The sequence below is a fragment of the Rhinoderma darwinii genome, chromosome 12 (assembly GCF_050947455.1).
Source record: "Rhinoderma darwinii isolate aRhiDar2 chromosome 12, aRhiDar2.hap1, whole genome shotgun sequence".
Lineage (NCBI taxonomy): Eukaryota > Metazoa > Chordata > Amphibia > Anura > Rhinodermatidae > Rhinoderma > Rhinoderma darwinii.
Window position 1 is genome coordinate 71792277 of NC_134698.1, and position 27861 is coordinate 71820137.

The 27861-nt window shown below is 45.1% G+C and overlaps 2 protein-coding genes across 4 annotated transcripts in view; one reads left to right on the top strand and one right to left on the bottom strand.

Annotated features, from left to right (window-relative positions):
- Positions 1-27861, top strand: part of FANCM (FA complementation group M) — a 73275-nt gene that overhangs the window by 6778 nt on the left and 38636 nt on the right. The gene's annotated exons all lie outside the window — the stretch shown is intronic.
- Positions 698-26379, bottom strand: LOC142664702 (heme-binding protein 1-like). Its single transcript, XM_075843961.1, has 5 exons — positions 25721-26379; positions 14293-14384; positions 10503-10644; positions 8751-8934; positions 698-3256 (listed from the first exon to the last, which is right to left on the bottom strand). Exons 1-5 carry the CDS (start codon positions 25950-25952, stop codon positions 3085-3087), a joined length of 822 nt encoding a protein of 273 aa, XP_075700076.1. The 5' UTR covers positions 25953-26379; the 3' UTR covers positions 698-3084.

The following is a 27861-nucleotide window of genomic DNA, read 5'->3' on the forward strand; positions in this document are numbered from 1 at the left end:
TTGTCTGAAACGGGGTCACCTATGCGGTCCTACTAACTCTTTTTTTTTTTTTTTTTTTTTTTACTTTTCATATTGCTGCAGAAACTATGGCGGTTTTACCTGCGAATTTAATGTTCGTTTGATTATAACAAAGTATATGTGCACCTCTCAGATTTCCAGCGGTTTTTACTATAAAAACGGAAACAAAACTATTGCAGAATTTGATGCTTCCCATTAAAGTTTATGGGCCAAACACGCCGCCTTTCCGCACGGAACCCGCAGTATAAATTGACGTGCGGCGGAACTAAAAGTCGCACAACAGAACATTTTCCGCACGACCTTTCTGCGTGTTTTTTCAGCAGCGTCGGCATGAGATTTTCTAAATAATGCCATTATTGGAGCCCACATGGGTAACCATGGACTATAATGGGCCATAGCTAATGCTGAAATCAACCCTTTTATAAGTGGGGGGTCTTATATTCGTGCAGTTTTATTATAACTTACCCCATGTATGGCCTGGACTATCACTAAGTACATGAAGTATATATTGTATGTACCGTGAAGTCCCTGACCCGTGGCAGTCATATGGCACAGAGCGGGCAGACCTCCGGAGGGCGTGTGCTGGGTTATATCCAGTTCATCTGTCGTGATATATTACAGACTTCTGATCTTGAGGAGACGCTCTTTATGTAACGTGGTGTCCAGGAATCAATCACGGTACAGTGCAAAGTATATTCTTTATTTAAAGCGACAAGAACCGGCAGTCGGTCCAGAATAAAGAATCCACAGTCTATTCACATATAGGATTTGCGAACGGCAGTTACTAAAATATATGTAGCACAAATAAAAAAAAATAATATTTTTTTATATATGTTTTTCAATCCGTATATTTTTATTTCTTAGAAAAATCTGATTAATAATGCCGGCTGAGATGGGGAATGACATGGCGTGACTGCTGCCAAATTGCTTTTCCCCTTCTCTTGCTGTATGGACAGTGCTGATCCAGCTTTGAGCAGAATGGGCTGGTTGCTCTGGATACACTGCATAGCAACCAGTCTTTTTTTTTTTTTTTTATTGAGGTTGTCCCTAGCAACCAGTCTGTCTCAGATTACCCATGATCAAGCCAGAATATCTCCTCATGGCAGTGAAGGGGTGAGGAAGCTTGGCAGGACTTAGACCTCACATTTCTTCTATCTCTTGGGCTAGGGCATCATGGCAAATTTTGTTGGGCTAAAATCGCTGCTATCACTGCCTGACCTTAATGTGTCCCGGTTGACCTGCGATAATTCGTTTTCGCTTTCTTCCAAAAACAGTGCCACACCTCTCCACAGGTTTTGTGTGGTATTCACTTCAATAGAGTTTAGCTGCAATACCGGACACAACCCATAGTCAGGTGTGGCGCTGTTTCTGGAAGAAAGCAGACATTTTTGTTTGAATAACCCCTGACTAGAACATCTTGAGGTGCGGACTACTCCCTATTTTCCATAACTGATGCTAGTGGGGCTGTCTGCTTTGGTGAATCGTCAAGAGTCCAGTGACTTTAATGGCTGCCCATTGATTTTGTAGGCTGGCATGTAAAGAATTTACATTATGGCTGCCCTGGCAATATCCGCTAATTTGGAGGATACCTTTTCTGAGACCCTCCACAATCCGCTTGTCTCCAGGGAAGGTCCTAAACCACACAAATGACTTGTACGTACAAAAATATTCACAGTACGGGCCATAAAAGGGCTAATAGAATGTGCCACGTAGTAAGAATGGTGCGTAATAAACTAGTGACACCGGTGAAGAAGTAACATTGTGCGTCCTGCAATAGTAATATTCACTTCTACTGATCACCCTGAATGCGTCTATTGTTCCCTGGTTTCAGCCTTTTCAGGCCGGGTTGGGGCGGACTGCGGTGTTCTCCACTATTTTTTCGTTTTGTGCAAGAAGAAAGAAGGACACGGCGTACATTTTTAGATCTACTGTTCTCTCTAGCGACTTTCCCATTGACAAATTAATCTTAACCCTTCGGAGGCTACTTAAAGCTGGTTTTATTGGGCAATGCAAGAAAAATTGGCGATTAAAATATCCGAGTGACCGTAGCAATATATGGTGGCCTTGGACAATAAAGACCTATCGGACAATTCTTATTCTTTTCCACACGTAGTTCATGCCTTTATTATATGTAGGAGATGGATATACTGTACGGTGGCGTTGTCCAGCATTAAAAAACAAACAAAAGCGGTCTGGTTTTATTTCTAGAAACAGCGCCACTTTAGTCCATGTCGGGTATTGCAGCTCACTGGAATGAGGGTGAGCTGCAGTACCGTATACAGCCCAAGAGTGGCACTGTTTCTGAAAAATAAATTAGACCATTTCCACCCCCAGAAAGTCTGAGTCCTTGAGTCGTCCTTTACTGTAAAGTACTGTTTTCACGAGAGTAGGGCTGTGAAAGACCACCGCTTTGGATAAGACCACCCCCCTTATCCAGACCAATGGTGACACCAATGGTTGGGTAAGGGGGTACCAGAAAAGAAGAAGCATTCTTAGTATAACTATCGCCATGAATGAGAAGATAACGGCTGTAACTATTACGTATTGGTGGGTTCATCCTCTCTGTGGCCACCATCGGGAGCTTCATGGATCAGAGTTGGCCCTGACGCTTTTCGACAGACTGCCTTTAATGTTGCTGGAACCTGGCAGCCATTATCGCGTCCAGCTCCTGACCAACCTACCTCGCTGTTACGTGACTCCTTTCTAAATAATGGGATGTGCTTCATCATCGTTCGCTAGGAGATAAAACATCCTTTAGACATAGACGCATCTTATTCTTCATGTTATATTGAACCTGGAGCAGAGGATTAATGACCGAAGCGAATGAGCAGTGACCATAACAACCCTTCTCTGGGTTTAATTCCAATCTAAGCGACATATTAATCAAACCTGATCGACTACTGTAGGTAAGTCTGTACATGTACGTATGCGGCACACCAGAGAACGCTACCTGTACCGCTCCGTGCTGGCCCACAATGACCAGGCTTCTTGTTTCACATTATGACCATGTCCATTGGGGACCACCGTCGTTCACTGGCTCAGACGCATGCTTCACCTCTGCAAAGTTTAAGGCCTCTGCAAGAACCAGATTTCGTTCCGTCTGTTTGCTGCTGCTGGATTTGTGTATCCCGCAATGATAAATGTGTCTTGTGAGCACAGGTCCGGGGACTCTAATAGTTCGGCCAGCGAGGAAATTTCATTCATAATTGACCCTTCGTTGGTAGCTCCAGTAAATGCTCTGTAATGAGAGAATATGGTATTGATATATTTTCTATTAGTTCCACCCTAAGCCCTATATACAGTTTCCGTATCAGGTGAATACACCAGAACGTCAATTAATCTCTCAGTATGTTTTTCGAGTGTGGCCCCATTCAAACCGATTACTCCTGTGCTACAAGGCAGCAGGGGCGTGTGTCCTGGGTGCCAGAGGGGGGGCATGTGTCCTGGGTGCCAGAGGGGGGGCATGTGTCCTGGGTGCCAGAGGGGGGGCATGTGTCCTGGGTGCCAGAGGGGGGGCATGTGTCCTGGGTGCCAGATGGGGGGGCATGTGTCCTGGGTGCCAGATGGGGGGGCATGTGTCCTGGGTGCCAGATGGGGGGGCATGTGTCCTGGGTGCCAGATGGGGGGGCATGTGTCCTGGGTGCCAGATGGGGGGGGGCATGTGTCCTGGGTGCCAGATGGGGGGGGGGCATGTGTCCTGGGTGCCAGATGGGGGGGGCATGTGTCCTGGGTGCCAGATGGGGGGGGCATGTGTCCTGGGTGCCAGAGGGGGCACCAACACGCCTCTCTGCTCTAACTAGGATATTTAGATCTAGGACAACAAATTAAGTCTTTGCCCCAGGTGAAGAACAGCCTAGCTACGTATCTGCAGCAGTACTAGCCTCCGAGTCACCATGGTGTGAACATGACTGGCTTACAGAGGACCTGTCACTAGGTCATATACGTTGAACTGGTTTACTGACCTGAATAGCGCTGTATCACTGATTGCAGCACTGGTTTTCTTTTTTTCCTGGACCCTCCCATTCCAGAGATCTGGCCCACTGTTGTGTTGGCTCCCTATATGCTAATTTGCTGTAGTTAGCCAGTAGGGCGTGATCAACCCTCAAGCTGCCTCGCTCTGATTGGTCAGCATCAGAGGCAGGGAAGCCAGATCTTCCCCGTTGGGCAACTACAGAAAATTAGCATATAGGGAGGGTGGTGTTAGGTCAGTAAACCAGTTCAACTTACATGACCTAGTGACAGGTCCTCTTTAATGAAAGTTACCTTTTACAGTTGGGTAAATAGCTAAAGTTAAGCATTGGGAGAAGCGCCTAAGTCTTAGGTTTTAGAATCCCAACACTTAATTACCAATCACCATCTACATGGCATGCCCAAAAGACTCCTATAGAAATGTCTTCCACTGTTGGATTATACTTTATTTTGCAGGGAGAGGTATCTCCAATGTGGCCATGTTCGGCATAGAAGAGGGACACCATAGATCTTCAAAATGGCGGACTCAAGATGAGAAATTGAGGTGGCCGTATATTTGTTCGGCCAAGAGCTGTTCCTCACAATTCCTCGGCCGAGCCTGCATGTGTTTTTTTAATGAGGGGAGTGAGTCAGACTCCCCTGGCAGCGACTTCTCCTCTTCTGCAATAAAGGATCGGGTCTGTTGAAATCCAACATGCCCAATTTGTCTTTTTCCAAATATCTTCTGTCTGGGGGGGGGGGGAGGGAGAGTTAGGACACCCCAATACACATTAGATAGTTGGCCAGTCCCCACCAATATCGGTAGGTTAGTTCGGCCAACATTCATCTAATGTGTACGGGCCAACTCTCCGGAGCTGCACTTTAAGCAATGGCTCTAGTAGACTTGGAAGGACGTGTGGGGCCAACTTCTCCTCTGAACTGTGAAGGGTGCCGACTACTGGAAATCCACTTTTAAGAGCGTTTGCCCATATGATAAAATAATTGTAAAACATTTTTAATTAAAGGTTACTGATATCGGAGACCAAGGTATTTCTACAAAGGCTCCGCATGAGGACTCCTCAGACTCTTAGAGACTTTTTTTTTTTTTTAACTTACTGCCGATTATAACTTGGCATGATGACAAGACTATGTCTGAGGAAGGAAAGATCCAAAAACGCTGAAACCAGAAGAAACCGCTCTCGCCTCAGATTCTGTGTTGATCACAAGACCGTCATCTGATAGTCTGCTGCTTCTGCCCGCTCTCTAATATGGTTATTCAGATTACATAAAAGACTTTTACTCCACCGCTCGGCTTTCTACAACAACTATGTGGGAAACATTAGCGTCATTCAATGCTCTGCTTGTGCGTCGCCGATTACAGATCTCATTGGTAAAGGTGGCCATACGAAAACCTAATAACCAATAATCGACCTCCTAAAGGCGTTAAGTAGAATCCATACATATTCGATTGTTGAATGATCCCACTAAAAAACGTAACCTCCATTGACAGGACTATTTTTTGTTCAGTTCAAGCTCGGGCCAGTAGGTTTTATATGGGGGAAATACAGTGAAAAATCCTACAGGAGCAATTTTTTGGTGCCCATACAGTTGTCCCTTTATTGCCACCAGGTCTAATATTCATTGGTTAGGCATGTGGTACTATTTAGAAACCATAGAGAGTGTGACTCTATAATGTCAAGTTAAGGGGTTGTCCTTCAGGAACGGATCATCCATGCTCCTTTCCACTGCAGCACTACCACAGGGGAAAAGTAGTATTGCATGGTACCCTTTGGAATCCATGGACTGTCTATGTAATGCATGCATGTGTCAGATTCTCCGGTGACTCTTTGTAGCCGATCTCTGCTCCAGTTAATGGATGGAGGGCCGGTGCTCCAAAAGGGTATTTGGAATGGGTTTTCTAAACCAGGCAACTCCTTGAGGTTGAAATTGGTCTTTGATAGCAGTATTGGGTAGACCAGCTCACGTACTCTACTCCTGGCTGCGGAGAAGCTTGTGCCGTTAAAGGAAATAAATGATGTGAGAAACTAAATAAATTAGGTGGGTCATTTTTTTTGTATTGCTTTATGTCGAGTGGGATGTCTATTACATTTGAAGGTTTTTCGAGAGTAGTTGGAAGCCATTTAATGGCGTCCACACGATCTGATTAAATTCAGGAGGGGATAAAAGCATTCAGTATGCTATCACTCTTTTTTTATTTAGGTATGGATCTGTTAAATGTTGTAAATATACAACCTCTGGCGTTATTATACATCGCCGATGCCCCTCTTATTACCAACTCTGGCCAAGACGTTCCCTTTATGCATTTTATTACTTTTTTTTTTTTTTTTTTCTTTTAACCAAGGTGTTTTTGTTCATGGTTATAAAACCATGAATAGAAGTTCTTCGTGTCAGGTCACTTGGACTCTTGTCTTATTGAAACCCAATAATTGTCTGAAATATGAAAACGGTCATCCTATAAGATCAGGGAAAGTGGATTGTCCGCGAAGAGCGTGCTAATCACGTCTGGCTTGTTCTCGGAAAAAATCAAGCCACATGGAATGACCCCATGCCGGCTATATGGGTTGAAAACTATTAGTGCTTGTTCTTCTATTTTTTGTACAGAATATAGAATTTAGGAATTAGAAGACTTAGTGGCCGTCAAGGACTTGGAGTGGTGTTGTCGAAAAGGGATTAAACTCCTTTTTGTAGAGCAGAAAATGAATCTTTTTGTATTTTTTTTTTTTCTTCTTTTTATCTTGAGGCTTTATATATTTAATTCATCACGTGTACATAAAAAGTCCTCTAAATATACCAAGTGAAGGTTTTTCATGAACGTCCACGGGAAGACTAGCACTGCCGTAAGTTGTTTTGTGCTTCGCTCACCCCTCCCCCCCGAGTTAATAAGAGCTCATTTATTTTTCTTCGTGTAAGCAGATTGCACAGGTTTAAGTGCTTCAAAACTTTGCTAATGTTCTCTGCACCAACATCCTTTTTTCGTATTTATTATTTTTTTATGGCTTATGAGAAGAAAACGTTGAACTGTTTTCAAAAACTTCTGGTAACGGCGCCTTGTTGAGTTGGGTTTTACTGTCTTTCTAAGGCTGGGTTCACACAGAGTTTTTTTGCAGGAGGAAAATCTGCCTCAAAATTCCATTCAGATTTTGGTCTGCCTGCATGCCGATTTTCGCCCGTGGCCATTGAGCGCCACGGGCATAAAACGCTGCGAAATACGCTTTCTCTGCCTCCCATTGATGTCAGTGGCGTAAACGCCCGAAAATAGGGCATGTCCCTTCTTTTTCCCGCAAGCTGGTTTTTCTGCTCGCGGGAAAAAAACGCCTCCGCTTCCCATTGAAATCAATGGGAGGCATTTTCGGTCATTTTTTTTGGCGCGGTTTCCGACGCGGTATCCACGTAAAATGTGTCAAAAAACTGTGTGAACTGGCCCTAAGAGTGTATCCTCGCGTGACGGATGGCATCGGGAGTGTGCTGCACGGGCAATTGCAAAACCGCACATGCTTTACTGCCAATTCCGAAACTGCAGTGGTTTATACCGCAGTTGTGCGATGCGTTTTGTTTTTTTTAACGTATGGCTTGTACAGGTATGCCCCCATGGTTTCGATGTGTTTCTCTTGTACGAGCCGCTCTGCCAAAAACTGTACTGCAAAATTGCTGTAAGACCACTTTTCCCACATGGTAATCGGCCTTGCGGCACTGTCCGTACCATTCCGCGCGTGAGAATACAACCTAAGGCCTCCTGCACACAACCGTAGCTGTGGTCCGTGATTACGGCATGGACGGGCCGCGGAGTCATCTGCGCGCCCTCTGAGATCACGGACGGTGCACACACGATGTGCATTCATTTCAAAATGCGGACCATATAATGACATGTTCTATGTTTTTTGCGGTCTGGGCTTCGAGCAATGCATGGACCGCGGACACCACGGTGGCGCGCATCGGACCATAGGAAAGCATGTGTTTTATACTATCTACAATTGTATAGTATGCGGCCGCAAAACTACGGTCGTGTGCATTAGCTTACCATAGATGTATATAGCAAGCCTTTATAGCGATAATCGTATACAGCATATTATTATTAGTATCTATTTATGGGTCAAGGAATGGAATGATCTTCTTAGCGTTAGCGAGCCCCTTTAAAACTTCTGGGGTTTGAGTTAGACGTTTCTACCATCTTTTGAGGTAAGATCGCGATGGGTATAGCAGTTTTTCATACAGTAGATTATTAACGAGTCTTCATGATGATGGTTGTGTACTCTGACAGTAAACCGGTGGGATACTATCAATCAAAATCTTTTTGAATGTTTTTGAAAGTTTTTCAGATGTGTATTCTAGTATCCGTGTATGTCCGTAATTGGGCAATCATGACATTTGGGAATGTTGGAGATATTCGTGGATTATTTTTTTTTAAATTTTTTTTTTTTTTTCTAAATACTGAAACGTTTGTGACCGTCTTTACGCTTGACTCTCATAGACTGGTCAAAAATGTGATTGTGTATAGTTTTAAACCAGATTTGTTAGATGGGCAGGTGTTTGTTTTTTTTTGCGCAGATGTGGTTGGCGAATTACCTAGAAATTTTTCATGGAATCATTAAAGCGAGATTTGAACTTTAGGCCATACCGTTTAACCCAGTACTGAAAAAAAATAAATAAATCGCACTCAAGTATTTGCGTAAGGTTTCGAAGATTTATATATATATTTTTTGTCTGCATGTTAAATATATTATTCCAACAACCTTAGAACTCCGAGGTAGAACGATAAATGTTACCTGGAGAAGACGACTGTAGCCGGCCATTCCTCAATGATGATTTCCTCGTCTGTTGGTTCAGGTGGATAATCTTGAAGATGGTTTGGGATATAATAAGCCACCGTCACGGAGCGCGTGAGTCCGGTTCTTGCTTCATCAGTGTGCACTGTTGTCAGAATTGGGATGGTCATACCCAGGTATGAACCTAGGAACAAAAGAATTCAGCATGGACATGGTAAAGAGATGTTGGGAATATTGTTCAGTTCTCAATTGCTACATTCACAGAAGAGATGCAAATTTTTGGAATTTCGAGAAAGGACTGATTCATGGTGGGCTCTTTTTGAATGTGGGAAAATTTAATTAAAAATAAATGATCGATTTTGTAATTCAAAAGAATTTGCGTTGAAATTTTTTCCTAGTGTCTAATCACCTTGGTGTAATCCGCCATTTATAGATTGTGTATGGATTAATTGAGCTCTAGGGACAATATTGGCCCTTTGTTGATGTCTAAGCTACCAGTAGATTAATAAGTTTATGAACAAGTTTACCTTCAGGGTAGAAACACACACTGAGTATTCAGGGCGGATACACTGCATCATGCTGTATCTGCCCTGAACACCGCAGGGAATGCCATCCAAAAACCCACGCCACAATGTGGGCGGAAATTCCGTTGCGTAAATTATCGCACATACTTATCCCCTCCCTCTGACGTCCTCTCCGTCCTCCCTGGATGAGGTTGCAGGCCATGTGACCGCTGCACCCTGTGATTGGCTGCAGCGGTCACATGGCCCGCAACGTCCTCCAGGGAGGCCGGGCTGGAGAAGAAGCCGGGAACTCTGGGTAAGTATAACTTAAATTATTTTTTTTTCTTGCTATTTTTCCGGCAGGATCACTGTGATTCCGCCGCAAATATCGCAACACACGCCACTTTGTTACGGGTTTAAGCACCCCATTGAATTCAATGGGAAAACCCGCAACAGAAGAGTTGCGATTAGTAATTGACACGCCTCAGCTGAAGAAACTGCACCGCAGGTCAATTTATGTGTGGTTTTTTTCGGCTGCATTTTTCCGCAGTGTGGGGACGAGATTTGCTGAAATCTCACCCACACTGCTGCTAATGTAATAAGCTGAGGATTTTCCGCAATTAATTCATTGCGGAAAATCCGCAGGGTTTACGCTGTGTGTTTTCCTACCATTAGGGGGTATTCCAATCAGACGTTTATGGCGTGATAGATGTGAGTGGTGTGTTGTCCCCCGCAGACAGAGAATTAATGGAGCAGTGGCCACGTTTCTCCCTATTCACTTCTATAGAAGTTATGGAAACCACTTTGCACCGCCACCTTTTCCATTCATTCTCCACCAGGACTCCTCTGCAGACGACCACCTCACCAGGAGGGACAGAGGTCGTAGGACCCCTGTTCTTGACATAGGTGTCGGACCCACATCGATCAGACCTCTATAAAATGCCCTGTGAAGATCCCGCAGGGATGCTTTCTTTCAGTAACAGCGCCACTCTTGTCGGTGGGTTATGTTGGGTATTGCAACTTAGCCCCATTTACTTCAATAGGGCTGAGCTACAATTATAGACACAAACCATGGACAAAGGTGGCGCTGTTTCGGGGAAAAAATAAATTTCATACAACCTGTTTAAGCAAATATGAGGAATGGAACCCCCAATATAGACCTACAAAGCTTTTGGTTGCCTTGCGTGATCAAGAGCTGATTGAGTTATTGCGGGTCAGTCAACGAGCTTATCGGTAGGCAATGTCTTACCTGAGGAGTTCTGTTCGCAGATGTATCTCATGAGCTTCATGAACCCCAGGCATATACTCTGTTCGTATCGCTCTTCGTTCATCTTGATACAGGCCCATTTAGCTTTTCCATACTGTCTTTTCTCATACACAACTTCTCCACACTGCCAGAAAGACACCAAACGTTAAATTGACGCATATATTCACATCTTATGAAAGCGGACCGTAGTGATGTGCACGGCCGTGATTTTCGGCTCGGACTGCCGCGGAGTGTCACCCGCGGGCCGCCTGCAAATTCATCTGTATCCTGGGCAATGCACGAACTATGGAAACCACGGTCGTGTGCATGGGCCCATAGAAATGAATGGGACCGCACTTCACCCGCACTTCTCCTCAAAACAAATCCTTTCCATAAGCCCCAGTAGGACGTCATCGCCTGCTCTGGACCACCCCCCCATGATTGAAAATTAAGAGCGGCTCCAACTCTAACGGCCCCGTCTTGTCCACGTATTACATGGTGGGCCATTCATTTGTACCCTTCGTATACTCTGGCGTCAACAGCTGATTGAGGGTCCCAAGAGCCGGACCTGTGATGATCAGCTGAAGGCCTGGATGGTGGACGTAAGAGAAGGTTGTTCCTGATTTTGTATTTGTAGTTTCTGGTTGTATTAGCCTTGTACTAGAGTACGGATGGATTTTAATTAGTTTTTTTCGGCTTTTTGAACGGTCCTGAAAATGTTATATATTTTAGATCATTCACTATGGGACAGAAAATACTATCCAATCAAATTTGTGGGGACCATTGACCATCGCCTGTTTTTCTTGAAGGTTTTAATCTAGTTTGTTGCTATAGGCTACATAGCTACTTTCTGTGCCACTCTTAGGGTCATTTATGTTCAAAGACAGACCTCTTTAAATGAAAGGAATTGTCCAGTTTTAAAAAACAACACAAAAACTTTCATACACCCGATTAGTGAATTCTGAGGGGGTTCTTATTCAGGAATCTCATCTCTTGGCCAAAGTGGAGAAGGTCAATAAAGAGCGTCTCTCGCTCTGGAGGTCCTATCCTATCCTACATTAGACAGGCAATATATTGATATGAATGGGCACCGTGTAATGCCTAATTTCCCCTGGGGTGGCGCTGCAGAGAAATTGAGCACTCTGTGATCATGTGATTGTGTTCCAAAAACTATTATCACAACACAAAACTTTTGCTTTACCGCATTTGGGCTTGTTTACATGGCTGTTTGTAAGGAATTATGAGTTTTATTTATGAAGGGGAAATTAATGTATTACACAAAACCACTGATCGTTGTGGTCTGGCTGCTGTGGCAAGCTCACTTACTTTTTGTCTGCACCAGTTTCAATAAATGAGGCCCAGTGTGTATTTCCTATATTTAGGTGGCAGTGTCCCTTTAAAGGTAAAATACACGGAGCACAGCCATGCAATAATATTTATTTAGCGGGGCCCCTGTCACTTGACCTATGTTCCTGCCTAGGAAAACAAGGCAAGCACTCAGCCCGGCATTAGAGATTGGGATAATCTGATTTCCTGCTCAGAGATTCTTATGCAAAGTACATAAACCGTGCCGCAAAATACTTGAAATAAAAAAATTTTTATTGCATTTTTATGAATAATAATGGTGAAAAAAAATTATAAAACAAGTTTTCTCGCATTCACAATTTATACCCGCACACCTCCCTCTTCTATGACCTTCCAATAGTCTAGAATATCGAATAAATACGGCACCATCTTGTCCGATCGATGCCAGAACAAAGAAAGGTCACCGTATACCAGGGTTATATTACGACTGGGTTGAACAAATTATGTGGACGTTAGTCCTAGAATATAGGACAACCATATCCATCAGACCTTCTCATATTTTACTATGGTTTCTACGGTCAAGCCTTTGTATAATATGGACCGGAGAGATGGTGGATTTCTCGCTAACCAATTTAAGAGCATTTGAAGAGTAACGTTCGAAAGAATAGAGAAGTAGGAGAAGTTCATTTATAATATCCAGCAGGCGAACGTATGGAGAAAGAAGATTGGGGAAATCAAAGTGGGTACAAAGGAATCTCCAAATTCTCAACCGGAAGGCGGAAACGACTGAGCAGGCCCAGACTATATGGCTGCGTTCACACACTGCGTTTGTGTTGCTTTTTTAACCCCCTTCCCGTCGCAGCCATTTTTCAGATATTCAATTACACTTTTTCCTCCCCACCTTCCATAAGCCGTAACTTTTCAAATTTCGGTCGATATAGTCCTATGAGGGCTTGATCTTTGCGGGACGAGTTGCAGTTTTGCATAGCACCGTTTATTGTACCATATAATGTACTAGGAAACGGGGAAACCATTATTTGTGGGGTAGAAAAAAAAACAAAAAAACAGCGTTCCATCCATTGTTTTTTGCACTTCATTTTTACGGGATTCACTGTGCAATCAAAACAACATGTTAACTTTATTCTGCGGGTCAATACGATTTACGGCGATACTACTTTTACAAGGAAAAACTAACTGAAAAATACAATTAAATTTTGTCGCCAAATTGTGTGAGCCATAAATTTTTTTTCTTTTTTTTTTCGGTTTTATTTTTTGCGGGATAAGCTGCAGTCTTTAATGCTGCCATTTTGGGGTACATGCGTGGTTTTGATGACTTTTTATTCCATTTTATTGTGGGAGATGAGGTGACCAGAAAATAGCGAATCTGGCGGTTTAACGGCGCACACCATGTGGGTTAAATAATGATATATTGTAATAGTTCACACTTTTACGGATGCGGCGATACCAATTATGTTTGTTTATTTTTTTTAAATTCTTTGGGGGGAAAATAGGAAATTTGTTTTTTATTTTTATTTTTTTACTTTTTGTACATACAAAAACAACAACTTTAACTGATTTTTCCGTTTTTATTAGTTCTAGGGGACTTTAACCAACGATCGATGGATCGCACTGCAATACTAATGTATTGCAGTATATCGTCTTCTATTAATAGGAGCACAAAGATTGCGGACCTGGGGGTCTTCATTAGGCCCCCAGGCTGCCATAGCAATCATCGCCACCCTGCGATTGCATCGTGGGGGGGGGGGGGGGCGATGAGCTGTTAGAGGGTGTCGTCCCCCACTCTCTAACGATTTAAATGTCTCAAACGCTATTGACCGTGGCATTTAATGGGTTAAACTAGCGGGATTGCGCTCGATCCCGCTCATTACTGTGAAGTGTCGGCTGTAACCTACAGCCGACACCCACATTGCCACCCCACCCCCCCCTACCCGGCTAGGACGTAGCAATACATTGGAGTTTATCTACCAAAACTTACAAAAACACACAGCCTATAAAGGAAATGAACACCATGTAAAGGGCATCTAGCGTCAGATACTACTTTATAGGATTTATTCTAACAACGCCTATAGGGGGTCCCGAACGGCTCCAGCTCTGGCAGACTCGAGACATCTGTGAACTACAAGGACGGCTATTCTTCTAAATGGCCGCCATGTAATACTGAACGTCTGGCAAGGGCTTCCCCGGCAAAGTCCGCTGGATCTGATGAGAAAATCCCTTTTGAGGGTTATATATATTTTTTTTTCTGAAGGTGCCATAAAAGTCTAATTGTTGGTGGTCTGAACTCTGGATCTCGCGAGGATGATGGTCCGTTGAACTCCTTGAGACCAACGAAACCCAACCTTGTAAAAAGAAACGGGTGGGCGTTAACCACACATGTTCTTAGTACTCTGTTATAGTCTATGGGAGGACCCTTCTTAGGACCCTTTTTTTTATTTGCCAATAAAATGAAAAACACAAATAATTGTACCTTTTCTTTGCAGCTCAATAGCAGGAAGGGCACCCTCTGCCGCTCCTCTGACCGACTGTTCCTTGTTAACTGTTGAATTGGTTCTGCCATCTCTAAAATAATGTGAAAAAAGAATTTCAATATATTTGGATATGTCCCGGTTACACCATGCAGGATCTGTAGCACTAGTTGGTAGAAGCGGGCATTACGGTTGTCACCCATGCTGTCGTTTTTTTTTTAACACCTGAAAGAAACGGTGGCAAGAAGGTGACCAGTAACGTAATGTAGATCTTTGGCTTTCTCGGTTCTCTTATAGCTTTAAATATTTTTGTCGCCTCGAAACAATAATGGAAATGTGAGCCGGAAAAACTTTTGTTAACTTAATACGTATTGTGTAGTTCTATAGTTTGTGTGTTTTTTACGCGTTCTTTAGACTGTGGACATTGGATAAACCTCACGCGGTATTCGTTTTGCCTCCAGCCACTGCCAGGAACATCCTAAGACTGAGCGCTGCTAATCTCATTGAGATATTCAGGTCATGTCGGCATTAAGTGCCGCCTAATAACCAGCGAGTTTCATCTGATTCACAGAAATTAACCTCTTCCCAGCTTCGTAATCCTTTATTTACACGTTTCACCACTCCTGTCAGCCACGGACCGATGCCAATCGCTTGGAGAAATAAAATCCGTAAAAAAGGGGCACCTAATAGGACGAGTACAGTCAATTGTGGAAGCCGCCTAAACCCTAGGTACTCAACCTATGCTATGTGTACCCCGGGGGGTACCTGCTGTGTCTTTACGGGGTACTGTGCTATCTATAGGCAGCACAGTGTATGATCATAGTCTTGGGGGTAATTTGATGTGGAGGATTGAGACACACTGGAAGCCTACTCTATTCGGCCCAGCAAGGTGGTTTACTGTCTTATGACTGTCCATTATTTTCAATGGGCACTGGGTAATGCTTCAGTTTGGCTATTTGCAGGGGCACCTGCTTCAATAAAAGTGGACCATCCCTCTAATAGACAAAATAATTAATGACTGTTTGTGGGGGTGTGGCACACCGAGATGGTCTCCCTTGTCCCTATACTAATCCAAAAACTCCTCTCCTTTTTTGGTTTCTGGTGGCACGAGTAGGTAAGCCATGGAGAACTACCACCATCTGTCTAGAGTTCTTTAAGGCTAGAATAACGGGCTTCATGGAGAAATGTCTTGTGATCTATATCAGGGACAAATAGATTTTGTCCCCATATTTACGATACACACACACAAATTTGTGAGTGGGTCTCGCCTTTGTATTAGTGCGTGTCCTCACCAGAAGGATTTGACCGATCCCAAAGCTCTTTAGGCAAGATCTTGACTCTTTTTGGGCTTGGCTCCCCCCCCCCCATCTGCTTTGAGTTTAAGGCCAAAGTTATGGTCAAAGGCTTCACGGGAAACGGTGTTCCTGGTGGTCAACTAAAGCACTAGACAAAAGATTGGTCACCAATGGCTGCAGTAGACACAATCCTATTTGTGAGAGGGGTCTCGCACTTGTGTTAGTGGGTGACCTCCTCTGAGGAATCCCCATGCTCACTAAACGAGATGGTGGCCCTTCCGAGGCTTGGTCATTAATGGATGTACCTTCTTCTCCGGACCCTACCTACTCGCCTCACATTCTGTATTGAACAATGTTCCCTTTTTTGTTCTTCTTTTTCCCTCCCTTGGTTTTATATTATTTTCTGGATCGCTCAACCAAAGGGGGTTACTAGTAATTAAGAACTTATCCATCCTAAGATTTCTGTGAGTATCTACAGTGGGTTTTTATATCCCTCTCTAGGATGTTTTTTAGTTCCTCACTCAATTGTTGTGTATGGATAAATGCAGGAGGTGGAAGTCATTCCTACTTGCGTCCCACAGAGTAGTCTATTGGTATATGGTATTTATAAAGTAAATTCAGAGTAAACCGAATTGATCAATCTGGGTGTGCTTCATCGGAATATGCCGGCAGTATATGGGCGGCGTATGCCGGCAGTATATGGGCGGCCTATGCCGGCAGTATATGGGCGGCGTATGCCGGCAGTATATGGGCGGCGTATGCCGGAAGTATATGGGCGGCGTATGCCGGCAGTATATGGGCGGCGCATGCCGGCAGTATATGGGCGGCCTATGCCGGCAGTATATGGGCGGCGTATGCCGGCAGTATTTGGGCGGCGTATGCCGGAAGTATATGGGCGGCGTATGCCGGCAGTATATGGGCGGCGCATGCCGGCAGTATATGGGCGGCGCATGCCGGCAGTATATGGGCGGCGCATGCCGGCAGTATATGGGCGGCGCATGCCGGCAGTATATGGGCGGCGCATGCCGGCAGTATATGGGCCGCGCATGCCGGCAGTATATGGGCGCCGTATACCGGCAGTATATGGGCGCCGTATGCTGGTAGCGTGTGAGCGCTGTATTTGGGGTCCTCCAACAGAAATGTACCAATCCAACGTAATGCTGGCCACGAGAGTAGACACCTGAATGTCGCAGTGCCTGTTGCTAGGCAACAATCATCATTCGGGGAGAACTAGCACTCCAGTAAATGATTCATTTGATTGATGAATAATTACAACGGGAATCCCATTTTAGCTTTTTTTTGGTGGATCCCTCTTCGGGTAGAGCTGTACGCAGATTGTAACCTATCATATTGGTCTAATTTTGATGAATCCAGTGGACAAGTGTAATGAGTTGGAACCAAAAGGGTTAAGAAGTTGATACCTGAAGCGCTATGGTAAGCAGTGTAAATAATTGATTGGTTGTCATAGGTTTAGGTATGTAGTTAGCAGATATGCATTAGGCTGTGTATGTGCCCCTGTCATACGGCTGTAGTGAAGTTTGTGTTACTTGTCTACGTTGGATATATTCTATTCACACAGCTGTGCATGGCGGTATAACATGACAGACAGCACGTACAGATATAGCAGAGCTGAATTGGTTTAAGGGCTGCATTGTGTTTGATCTCGAAATAAAGATCACCATTACTATTGTTTAGAGCCATAGATAACGAATAATAATGTGCCATGCCAAATGACAAACTCAGATCTACTACATCTGTTCAATGTAAACTTCCATTACTGAATTGTAAGACACAAGGGATCCTTGTATTAGTGGTACTCCGCTGTCAAATCTTGTGACTGTTCTGAATAAAGAATCTACTATACAGTCGGGGTTATATCCCCTGTCTGCTGCGGACCCCCTCCCACCTCTTGTTACATTGAAGCACAGTGAAGACAGACACTTAAAGACTTTTGTTAATTTTTGTCTTTCCAGTTCCGTTTGACGTATGAGTGACGCACTCGGCAAATTGCCATATTAATGGTTAGAGGGCTGCATCCACTCTGCACAGTTGTAGCGGTTTAAATCGATTCACCTTGTTTTAAAAAATATACACATACTCATTCTCTCTCACATGCGCACTCACTCACTCACTCACTCACTATCTCTCACACTCTCTCTCTCTCTCTCTCTCTCTCTCTCTCTCTCTCTCTCTCTCTCTCTCTCGTGCGTACTTTTACTCTCGCACACATTCACACATACACGCTCCCACATACGCTCGCTCGCGCACACACACACACACACACACACACACACACACACACACACACACGCGCTCTCTCGCTCTCACCTCACTCACTCTCTCTCACCTCTCACTCGCGCTCTCTCACCTCACTCACTCGCGCTCTCTCACCTCACTCACTCGCGCTCTCTCTCATCTCACTCACTCGCGCTCTCTCTCTCTCACCTCACTCACTCGCGCTTTCTCTCACCTCACTCACTCGCGCTTTCTCTCACCTCACTCACTCGCGCTTTCTCTCTCACTCACTCGCGCTTTCTCTCTCACTCACTCGCGCTTTCTCTCTCACTCACTCGCGCTTTCTCTCTCACTCACTCGCGCTTTCTCTCTCACTCACTCGCGCTCTCTCTCTAGCTCTCTCGCTCGCTCTCTCTCGCTCTCTCGCTCTCTCGCTCGCTCTCTCGCGCTCTCTCTCTCGCTCTCTCGCTCTCTCGCTCGCTCGCGCACACACACACACACACACACACACACACACACACACACACACACGCGCTCTCTCGCTCTCACCTCACTCACTCTCTCTCACCTCTCACTCGCGCTCTCTCACCTCACTCACTCGCGCTCTCTCACCTCACTCACTCGCGCTCTCTCTCATCTCACTCACTCGCGCTCTCTCTCTCTCACCTCACTCACTCGCGCTTTCTCTCACCTCACTCACTCGCGCTTTCTCTCTCACTCACTCGCGCTTTCTCTCTCACTCACTCGCGCTTTCTCTCTCACTCACTCGCGCTTTCTCTCTCACTCACTCGCGCTTTCTCTCTCACTCACTCGCGCTCTCTCTCTCGCTCTCTCGCTCGCTCTCTCTCGCTCTCTCGCTCTCTCGCTCGCTCTCTCGCGCTCTCTCTCTCGCTCTCTCGCTCTCTCGCTCGCTCTCTCTCTCGCTCTCTCTCTCTCTCTCGCGCGCTCTCTCTCACCCAGATGGATGCCAGGATATTGTTCTAGATTATTGGATTGTTATCTCAAGGCTACTTGTAGGGGAATAAGGAATCTATGACCTTCCAATAATCCAGAGTTTTGGATAATCTGGAACCCATGCGGTCTCTGTACCAGATTACTTTACTCTTCAAGGATTTACTCCCATTTCTAGTCCGTGTGTGCTCAGCACCAATCTCTGCCTCACCTGTAGGACATTAGCAGGTTTGAGTCTTTAATGTATTTCTAATTCCACAGAGAACTCAACCGATAAAACGGTAAGTTCCATATAGAAATAAGGGCAGGATTGCAGTTCATTGTTCAATTTATAACACGGCAAAGAGATTTTCTGTGATTTTCTCAAATCCTCTTATTGTAGCAGCTGACACATGAAGCAGCTCCTGGGCTCCTAATTCAGGGCCTTGAATGGTTTACGGCTACAGGGTCAACATCCAAGGTCGCTGCCTGAACTCCATGACATCAACCAAGTATGTTATCTGCACTGCACGCTCACAGCTGAACTGACAAGGCTGGAGAAGTCTCTGCATGGATGAATCAGCAGTGTTTATACTAAAGGCTCGCAAAGGCCCGATACACACATGCGGCTGAGGAACGTGCAGCGAAAACTGTCTCCCGTATTCGCTTTTTATGGTTATATAGTTTTTTTATTATTATTTAAAGAAATAGTTCAAAGAATGTTCCTTAGGGCCAGTTCACACTGCGTTTTTTGAAGCGGAAACCGCTTGGGAAAACGCGCTAAAAAACGTCCGAAAATGCCTCCCATTGATTTCAGCGAGCGGAAAAATCGGCTTGCGGGAAAAAGAAGGGACATGCCCTATCTTCGGGCGTTTAAGCCTCTGACCTCCCATTGACCTCAATGGGAGGCAGAGAAAGCGTATTTCAAGGCGTTTTATGCCTGTGGCGCTCAATGGCCGCTGGAAAAAAACGCAGTGAAAATCGGCGAACTGAATTTTGAGGCAGATTTTCCTCCTGCAAAAAAACAGTGTGAACCCAGCCTTAGGGCCTGTTCACATCCGCGTCGGGCTTCCGCTCATCGGTTCCGTTCGACCTTTCCGTCAGAGGAACCGATGAACGGAAACCATAGCTTCCGTTTGCATTACCATTGACTACACTATTGTTTCCGCTAAAAAAAAAAAGGAAACTTTACGGAACGGAAACCAACTGCATCGGAAGCATTACCATTGAAATCCATGGTAATGCAAATGGAAGCTATGGTTTCTGTTCGGCTTTCCGTTTGATCGGTTCCTCCAACGGAAGGGTCGAACGGAACTCGAACACTGATGTGAACAGTCCCTTAGGTCATTTTTCGTAGGACACTAATAATGCACTGGAGGATGCCTGTGTGGCAGCCATGTTCTGGGCTAAAAAAAATAAATAATAATTTGGCCGGTGAATTCAATGGTGTCGTACTCTGCCCTCCCCTTAGGGGTGTGACTTTCTGGGCATTTTCAGAGGCCAGAAAATAAGGCCCACAGCTATGATCTGCTGTCAGAAATTACATTGGAGGTAAGGGGGCACTATGGCTGCCAGCAAGAGGTGGCACCGTGCCTGTCGCTACAACAATTTATCACCTATCCATACTGACCCCATCAGGGACCCGCGACCACATTCATCCTCGCCAGCATAGCCACAGTGAGCAGGAGTAGTATGGAGCAGCGGCTCTGCTGCCGCTTTATAAATATCTATGGGAAACGGCGGAGTGAGCGGAGTTGTGTCTATTAGTAGGGCTTTGCTTTTATTACCATAGTTGTGGTCCTAAAAACCTCGTCTCGCAGGACAAGACCTCTGGCAAGCGCTGCGCTGAGTACACAAGTCCAGACTGAGTCGCTGGCCTGAATACACTGAGCAAAGTCCCTGCTCCTTCTGGGTAATAGCTCAGTCACGCAGCAGAAATAACAGTGGGTAACAAAATTTGCAAACATGTAGAAGCCACGTGACGGAAAAGCGTTCTATTCTAAATACCCCATGCGTACGGCGTCCTATAATACATATACTAATGGAGAGGCAGGGGGAACGCTGGGTTAGAAGCCGGCATTGACCAGACGGTGCTAGACTGGCTATATATAGGACCGTGTTAGACTTATTCGCTCTCCAGTAGGCTTGGTCACGTTCCCCGTGGAGATAATAGAACGGTCTCCACCCTAGAGACATGTAGACGGTGGCCCAATTATTCAACGCTGCACTGAGGGTCCTGATGTGGTCATGGCGTATTAAGATGTGGTCCATGGCGTATTAAGATGTTGTCCGTGGCGCATTAAGATGTGGTCCGTGGCGCATTAAGATGTGGTCCGTGGCGCATTAAGATGTGGTCCGTGGCGCATTAAGATGTGGTCCGTGGCGCATTAAGATCTGGTCCGTGGCGCATTAAGATCTGGTCCGTGGCGCATTAAGATCTGGTCCGTGGCGCATTAAGATGTGGTCACCCACCTGCTTTATATGCGTAATATATGGCTGACCCGTATTTGCCAGGTGATCGGGCAGGGAACTATGAGCATGCCAGTGATTTCTGATAACGGGGGGGGGGGGGGGGGGGGGTAGCGTCCGTGAGGTCGTAGTCAATCACATATTGATGTTGTCTTTCCGAGATAGACCAGCTAAAAATTCCACTCATTCACAATATAGCGATGCGATGACGGCCGCCCAAACCAGCCCTCGTGTCTTAAGAGCTGTTGAAGCTTCATCACTAATGGTTCGGTCTTCACAGCTTTGATTTATAGTACTACAACTCCCATTTACACGTGCAGAACCACTTGAAGCCTCCTTGACCATCTAAAGATAGTAAGATAGTCATTAGCCGTTCCAGCAGTGGAAAGATCTTTCCATAAATCGAAATGTTCTCATCTGATCTATGGTTGGCTGGGGGTTCGGAGTGTCTTATGACATCATCGGTACCAGCCTCTTGATTGATTTTCTTGAAAGCTCGCCATTTTGCCTTTTTCGTATTGCTACTGTCTCGCATATCTTCAGTTATTTGAATATTCCTGGAGGTTCACATATGTGTAAATATTAGCAGCTCAGCCGCTGATTTAAAATGGATTTCCAGGAATCGATAGCCTTTCCTAGTCATCGATCTTTGATCGGTGGGGTATTAAGGCGATCAGCAGAATGGAGGGGCCACGGCGCTGCGTCCTCTTCATGGTTTACAACTGCAGTTCAATCCCATTCATGTGAATAGGACTGAGCTGCAGTACCAGGAACAGCTGCCTGCCCACTCATTAAAGGGGACATAACACTTCATTCTGCTTTGCCACCTCTCGCCTGGAAGCGGTGGCAAGCTGCCGATTCACCAAGTGAGTTGGGTGACCCCTGTTGATATAGTTGCAAGTCCTAAACAGGGACCGGTATTTATCAGACCTGTATGAAATATCCCGTGGCTATATGCTAAATGTCTGAAGTCCTAGAACCCCCTTAAAGGGAAAGTTTACCTTTTTAAACCTCTCTTGGCATTTTCTGATATGTCTCAGTAAATCCCTGTTCACATCTGTGTCAGGGCATTCTGTTCTGCTCCGTCAGAGGAGCAGAACATGGGAATGCCGGACGGACTGCATCCGCTGCAACACTGACACCACCGGCGGCCGAAGGAGCCGGTTGACTTTGAGTTCCGTCATCTATCTGTTGGGGTACTCCGCGGTGCCGCGCTATTGTTTCCGGTAATTTCTATCGGATCTGCAACGGAGGCCCCTAACGGAGCCTCCGACGCAGATGTGAACAGATGTAACGGGTCTTCAGTGGATTTGTGCCCTGTGAATAAGAGATTCCAACTACAGACGTGTCAGAAGAGGAAGGATTTCGGCACACGGTCGTTTACACTTGCAAATGACAAGACATTTTGCTCTAGAGCCCCAAAGGGGGGAGATGACAAGTGACAACCCCCTCTTCCTACCTCACATGTATAACCCTAACTCAAAGCAGCGATACTACGTCCATGCTGAGAGTTGTAGTCCCTCAGAAGAAAATGTGTTCTTTGGAATAATTGTGGCTTTGTATAACTTTGTCCCCTGTAGGACGTGTCCTTGGCTGCTTCTACGCTTTGTACTATTCCGGTTTTCTACTTCTTTTAATGTCCATCATCTCCGTGTAATCTCCTGTAAATCTGGGAAGAGGATTTAATCTCCTGACCTATCGCCGCGTAGCGCAAGTATCATTATTACAAGGGATTATAAGGAGGGATGGCAAACCTCAGGAGTCAGGGAGCTGATGTGCACGTCGCGACTGATGGTGCCAGTAGATGCACGTCTCCCCATGTCTCATATAAGGTCTTGGTGCCTCCTGGATTGGGTTGCCACTTTATACATGCCCATGTCCAACTCTGTTTGTACTGCTGCCCATAGACACACAGACCATTCATCCACTATCACCAATCCCATGGTAACCAATGTGCTGGCATTGAAATCTAGTCAATACATATTGCATAAAGTGGCACTCTACCTGAAAGTTTAGGTTTGACTGCCATGCTGTTCTACCATGTCACACCCATGGAGATCAGGGAGCTGAGATTGTTTGTCAGGGACCTTGGTGGGCACTGGTGATTCCTTCCTTGGCTTTGCGGGGTCAAGCAGATTATTTTTCTTGATCTTACAGAGCTTCTGTTATGTAAGGGGGAAAAAAAATTACCAGTGACCCCTTTTCTTTCTCTCAATGTCACAGGCAGGTACATAGACCACTAAAAAACTCTTCCAAACAGCTCCTTGTATCTCAGCTTCCTATGCCTCTTGAGTATGATATGAAGGGGAGTGAGGATATTGGACTAGGGAAGAATCTTAACATCTAGGACCATCACAACAGCCAGAACCTATAGGTGCCCCCGCTATTGGGTAAATTTAGACCGAAGACGAGCGGCTTTAGTCTTCCTCGTCACTAGCCGGTCGGTTGTCACTTTTGGTCATGGACGCCGCGTGGAGTGAATAAGCTCTATGATGTAAATCCTTTGTTAATAGACTTAAGTGTAACGGGGGGGGGGGGGGGGGTTGATTCTATGCTGGCCCTGGAGATATACATAATAAGCCAAATACTTTTTTCATACTAGAGCAGTGGTCTCCATCTGCTGAAGGCTGTCAGGGCATGCTGGGAGTTGTAGTTTCAGGACTGACCACTGTACTAGAGCCCAGATAAGAGTTCCCCCTATTTCACATCAAGAGTTCCCATACACAAGAAGAACGTTGTCCGAATCTGCTGACCAGTTTAATGTGTAGTCAGACTTTGCAAGAAGAAAATTCAACATGCCCGATCCTTTGTTACCGCAGGAGATAAGCGGCTGCCAGAGAAGTCTGGCAGCTACTTATTCCCCCCCTCCCCATTGAGAACACATGCACCCTCGGCTGAGCATGCACATGTACGGGGGTCAAGAGGAATAGAGGTCTGCCGAATAATGATTCGACAGCTATCGAAGGTGTATGACCATCATATAATGAATGTCTTAATCACAAAGACGTCCCTATAATTAAAGGAATTGTCCACAACTTGCTAAACACCCGAACCAAGATCTTAGGACTGCTCCGTATGGACAAGGAAGTCTCTGTTTACACGCGCGTCTCCGTACATCGACTCTGTGGACGAGCTGCAAAATTAAAGGGGTCTTCCAGTCTTATATGAAACGTTCTGCGACTTTCTAATATTCTTTGGTTTCAATTCTCCATCATTTTCCAGATCTCTTCATGCTGTCATTGAATGGAAACTTTCTTGTTTACATCCACAACCTCAAAGCTGGTCCTGTCCTAGTCCTGCTCACAGTTACAATGTATCCACTCCTCTGTGAGCCGAACACAGCAGCACAAATCTCTCTACTGTGCTGATTGTTTGCTGCAATGTATCAGTGCGGGTAAAATGTATCCCTTTGGAGTTTAAACTCTTTGGCTCACAGAGGATTGTCTAGGCTGGATACACTGAAGCAAAACCTCAGCTGGGAGAAGTATTTGGTCTTTACGGTTTTCAGCCTTTGATTGTAAATAAGAGTGTTCCCATTCACTGACAGCAAGAAGAGAGCTTGACCACGGTGAGGAATTGATATACAAAGTGTATTAGCAAGTTATCGGAAAGTTGGTGTGAGGTCTGTGTACATAAGACATTTTGCTAGGAAAGGAACAAGATTTTTTTTTTTCCCGTTTTTGTGGCAAAAGTTGTTTGTTTTTTTTTAAACTTTTCTGGCCTTCCTCTTGGTGTACCCAGATTGAAGAACATTAGTCACCCTGAATGGCCTATAACAAGGTACAATAGATTGCATTCAATTGCACAACAAATTGGGTAGACTTTAGGGTTAGTGTCTCTTTAAATCCTTAAAATCCTACTGAAAAGATCTTAAGAGGCCAAAATATGATTCAATTATTAGGAAACGTTGGATATTATTTTTAGATTTGTAATTCTCACTAAGTTTATGTAACAGGTGGTTTGTCTTTGTACTTTATTATTTGAAGTTTTTACCCCCTCGTTTTGTATGAAGTCTCTTTCTTCAGTCATTTCCAAGTTATCTCAAATGGATAACAGGTCCTGGGTGTCAAATGGTTAACCATCCATTCTAGTGTCCGGATGCCGTCACCTAGCCTTCCACAGACCTTGACTGATCTATAAATCTGCAATGTTACGCAGAGCTACATACCACCAACTGCTCTACCTGTGTCAGTCTTCACTGTAATTTTAGCATTCTATTCATGAACCAGGAAGCCCAGAATGACTAAAGCTATACGTCCCAGCCTGAAATTGTGTTTAAGTAAGCTATCTATCGGTCTGATATCTATCGGTCTGATATCGATCGGTCTGATATCTGTCTACGGGTCGGTCTGATATCTGTCTACGGGTCGGTCTGATATCGGTCTACGGGTCGGTCTACGGGTCGGTCTAATATCTATCGGTCGGTGGCTTTTGGGGATCTATTAGAAACCAGAATCCTGTTATTATTGGATAGATAATGATTCTAGACCGTGGTTCTTACCATTTGGCACCTCCACTTCATGTCCTCTTGCCACGGTTTGCCAGTAGTTGAGTAGCCGGTCTTGTTCTCCATCTTCCATGGGTTCGGCTTCTTCCTCGATGCTTCCATTGCTGTTATACGCCGAGTCGGAACCCAGCTCGTCCGTCATGTTGTCCAAGTCATCCAAGGTGATCATCCCGGCCGCAGCGGGCTCCGGCAACCCACCGCTCATCCTACATCCTTCACGTTGCATTTTTATCTAAAATCCAGAACTATACTGGAGAGAAGTCTTCTCCGTGGAATCCAGTCTAGAAACTTTCTATCTCGAGCTTAGAATATTTGGGATACAAAGCCGTGCTTTAAAATACGACCTACCCCTAGAATGATGATGGTGGTGGTGGTGGCGGCGGTGGAGCTACGATAGTGACTGGGTAAGAGCCGTAAACGAGACTTTACCATTCAAAACTCAACAAGAGTCGAAATAGCTTGGTTTACCCAGAATGCAGCACTGCGGAGCGGCTGAACCAACCGTGGTCAAGAAAAAGTTGTGTTCACTTTTTTAGTGGGAAGAAGTCGGTGGCAGTGCCCTGAACACAACAAGGGTGGCGTATACCCTCCTTTCCTCCCCTGCCACTACCAGTACTCAGACTTCACCAGCGCTGAGTGTTGCTGTCTCTCAGCAGCTGCTTTTAAAAGCTGAGCTTCAGAGGAGGCGTGCAGGAAGTCCTTGAGGGAGGGGAGAGGCGAATACACGGACACATGCTCTCTGTCAGGTGGGGGGGGGGGAGCGCTGTCAACTGCGCTTTAACTCAATCCCTGCCAGATCAGTGCACATAAATAGATCTAACAATGTAGCAGAGCTGAATTTGTCATTGAGGCTGCTTTTTGTGTTTTTGATTTGGAGTTTTGGTTATGGGGTAGGTTTACCTGCAGTCCTATGTAAATCCATAGATAACACATCGGAAGATCAGCATGAGTTGTGTGAAAAGACCAACCCCGCTCTGCTACTTTTGTGCTAGGGATACTGTAAGATGTTTGTGTTTTTGAGTGCAGAAATCTTGTTGAGTGATGATCTTGGTCATTGCAGATTAGATTAAAACGTAAACCATGGCAAAATCGTATAATTTTTGTAAAAAACTCACCATTTTTTAAGAAAACCTCAGAAAAAATGGGCCAAAAACTACTCCTGTAAATGCACTTTTAGGCCCTGTTCACACGGCAGATCTTGTCGCAAAATTAGTCCCCATTTCAATGGGAGTTGGATGCTTCTTTTTCCCGCTAGCTGTTTTTTTTTCTTCTTCCAGCTGGCAGGGAAAACAAGCGTCCTACTCAAACCTCCCAGAATAGTTCCGCAGCAGATTTTGCGATGGGACCTGCCACACAAAATCCACCGTGTGAACATGGCCTTAGTCTATGTTCATGTCACATTTTGAGCTCCCAGAATATACGCCAAATGTATCCAAAGGGGTCTGTCGGGAAAAGCGTATACTACGTGGTTACATTTTTTTTTTTAACCTAGGAGCCTACGGGCGACCTATGCCACTGTATGCCTATACAGTGGCAAACGTCAGCACCTTCTATCTGAGGTGTACATGGGGCAAAAGTACTGACGTATCCGCCTGGCTGACGGTTCAGATGTGATGTGATCAGAGCCGCAGTGGTTTCCCGGATCATCGAAGTCAACTAGGCTCCTGACTTCACCCGGGAGATTACGTGCCATAAACCCCAAAATAAAGTGTAGACTGAAAGCTGTTTTGATAGACAATTTAGAAAAAGTGGTGGATGAGTGGCTGCCAGGTACTCTTGGCACCTCTTATCTTTGGGGTATTAAAAGAATAACATAACGGTTCAACTTCACATTGGTGAAGGCTCTGGCGGCGGGAGACACGAGCCGAAAAATATGCAATGTCTGTGCAGATTATCTGCTGATATATAATCATTCTTGGAATCTTAGGCCGGGTTCCCACGTAGCGCAAAAGCTGCAGAATTTCCGCAATGGAATTCTGCGTGAAAAATCTGCAACGTATTAGTCTGGAACAAATCTCATCCGCACGCCGCAGAAATAACTTGCTGTAATAAACATTCAAAAATTGACCATCGGGGTGTTTTTTGTTTTTTTTGCATGTCAATTTATGCTGCGGAAACGTTGCACTTTTGTTGCA

Coding starts and splice junctions, on each gene's coding strand:
- LOC142664702 (XM_075843961.1), bottom strand. CDS start 25,952: ATGCAACGTGAAGGATGTAGGATGAGCGGTGGGTTGCCGGAGCCCGCT. Junction 8,935..10,502: donor CTGCGAACAGAACTCCTCAG/GTAAGACATTGC, acceptor TTTTGTTCCTAG/GTTCATACCTGGGTATGACC. Junction 3,257..8,750: donor GCTACAGTCGTCTTCTCCAG/GTAACATTTATC, acceptor CTCTCATTACAG/AGCATTTACTGGAGCTACCA.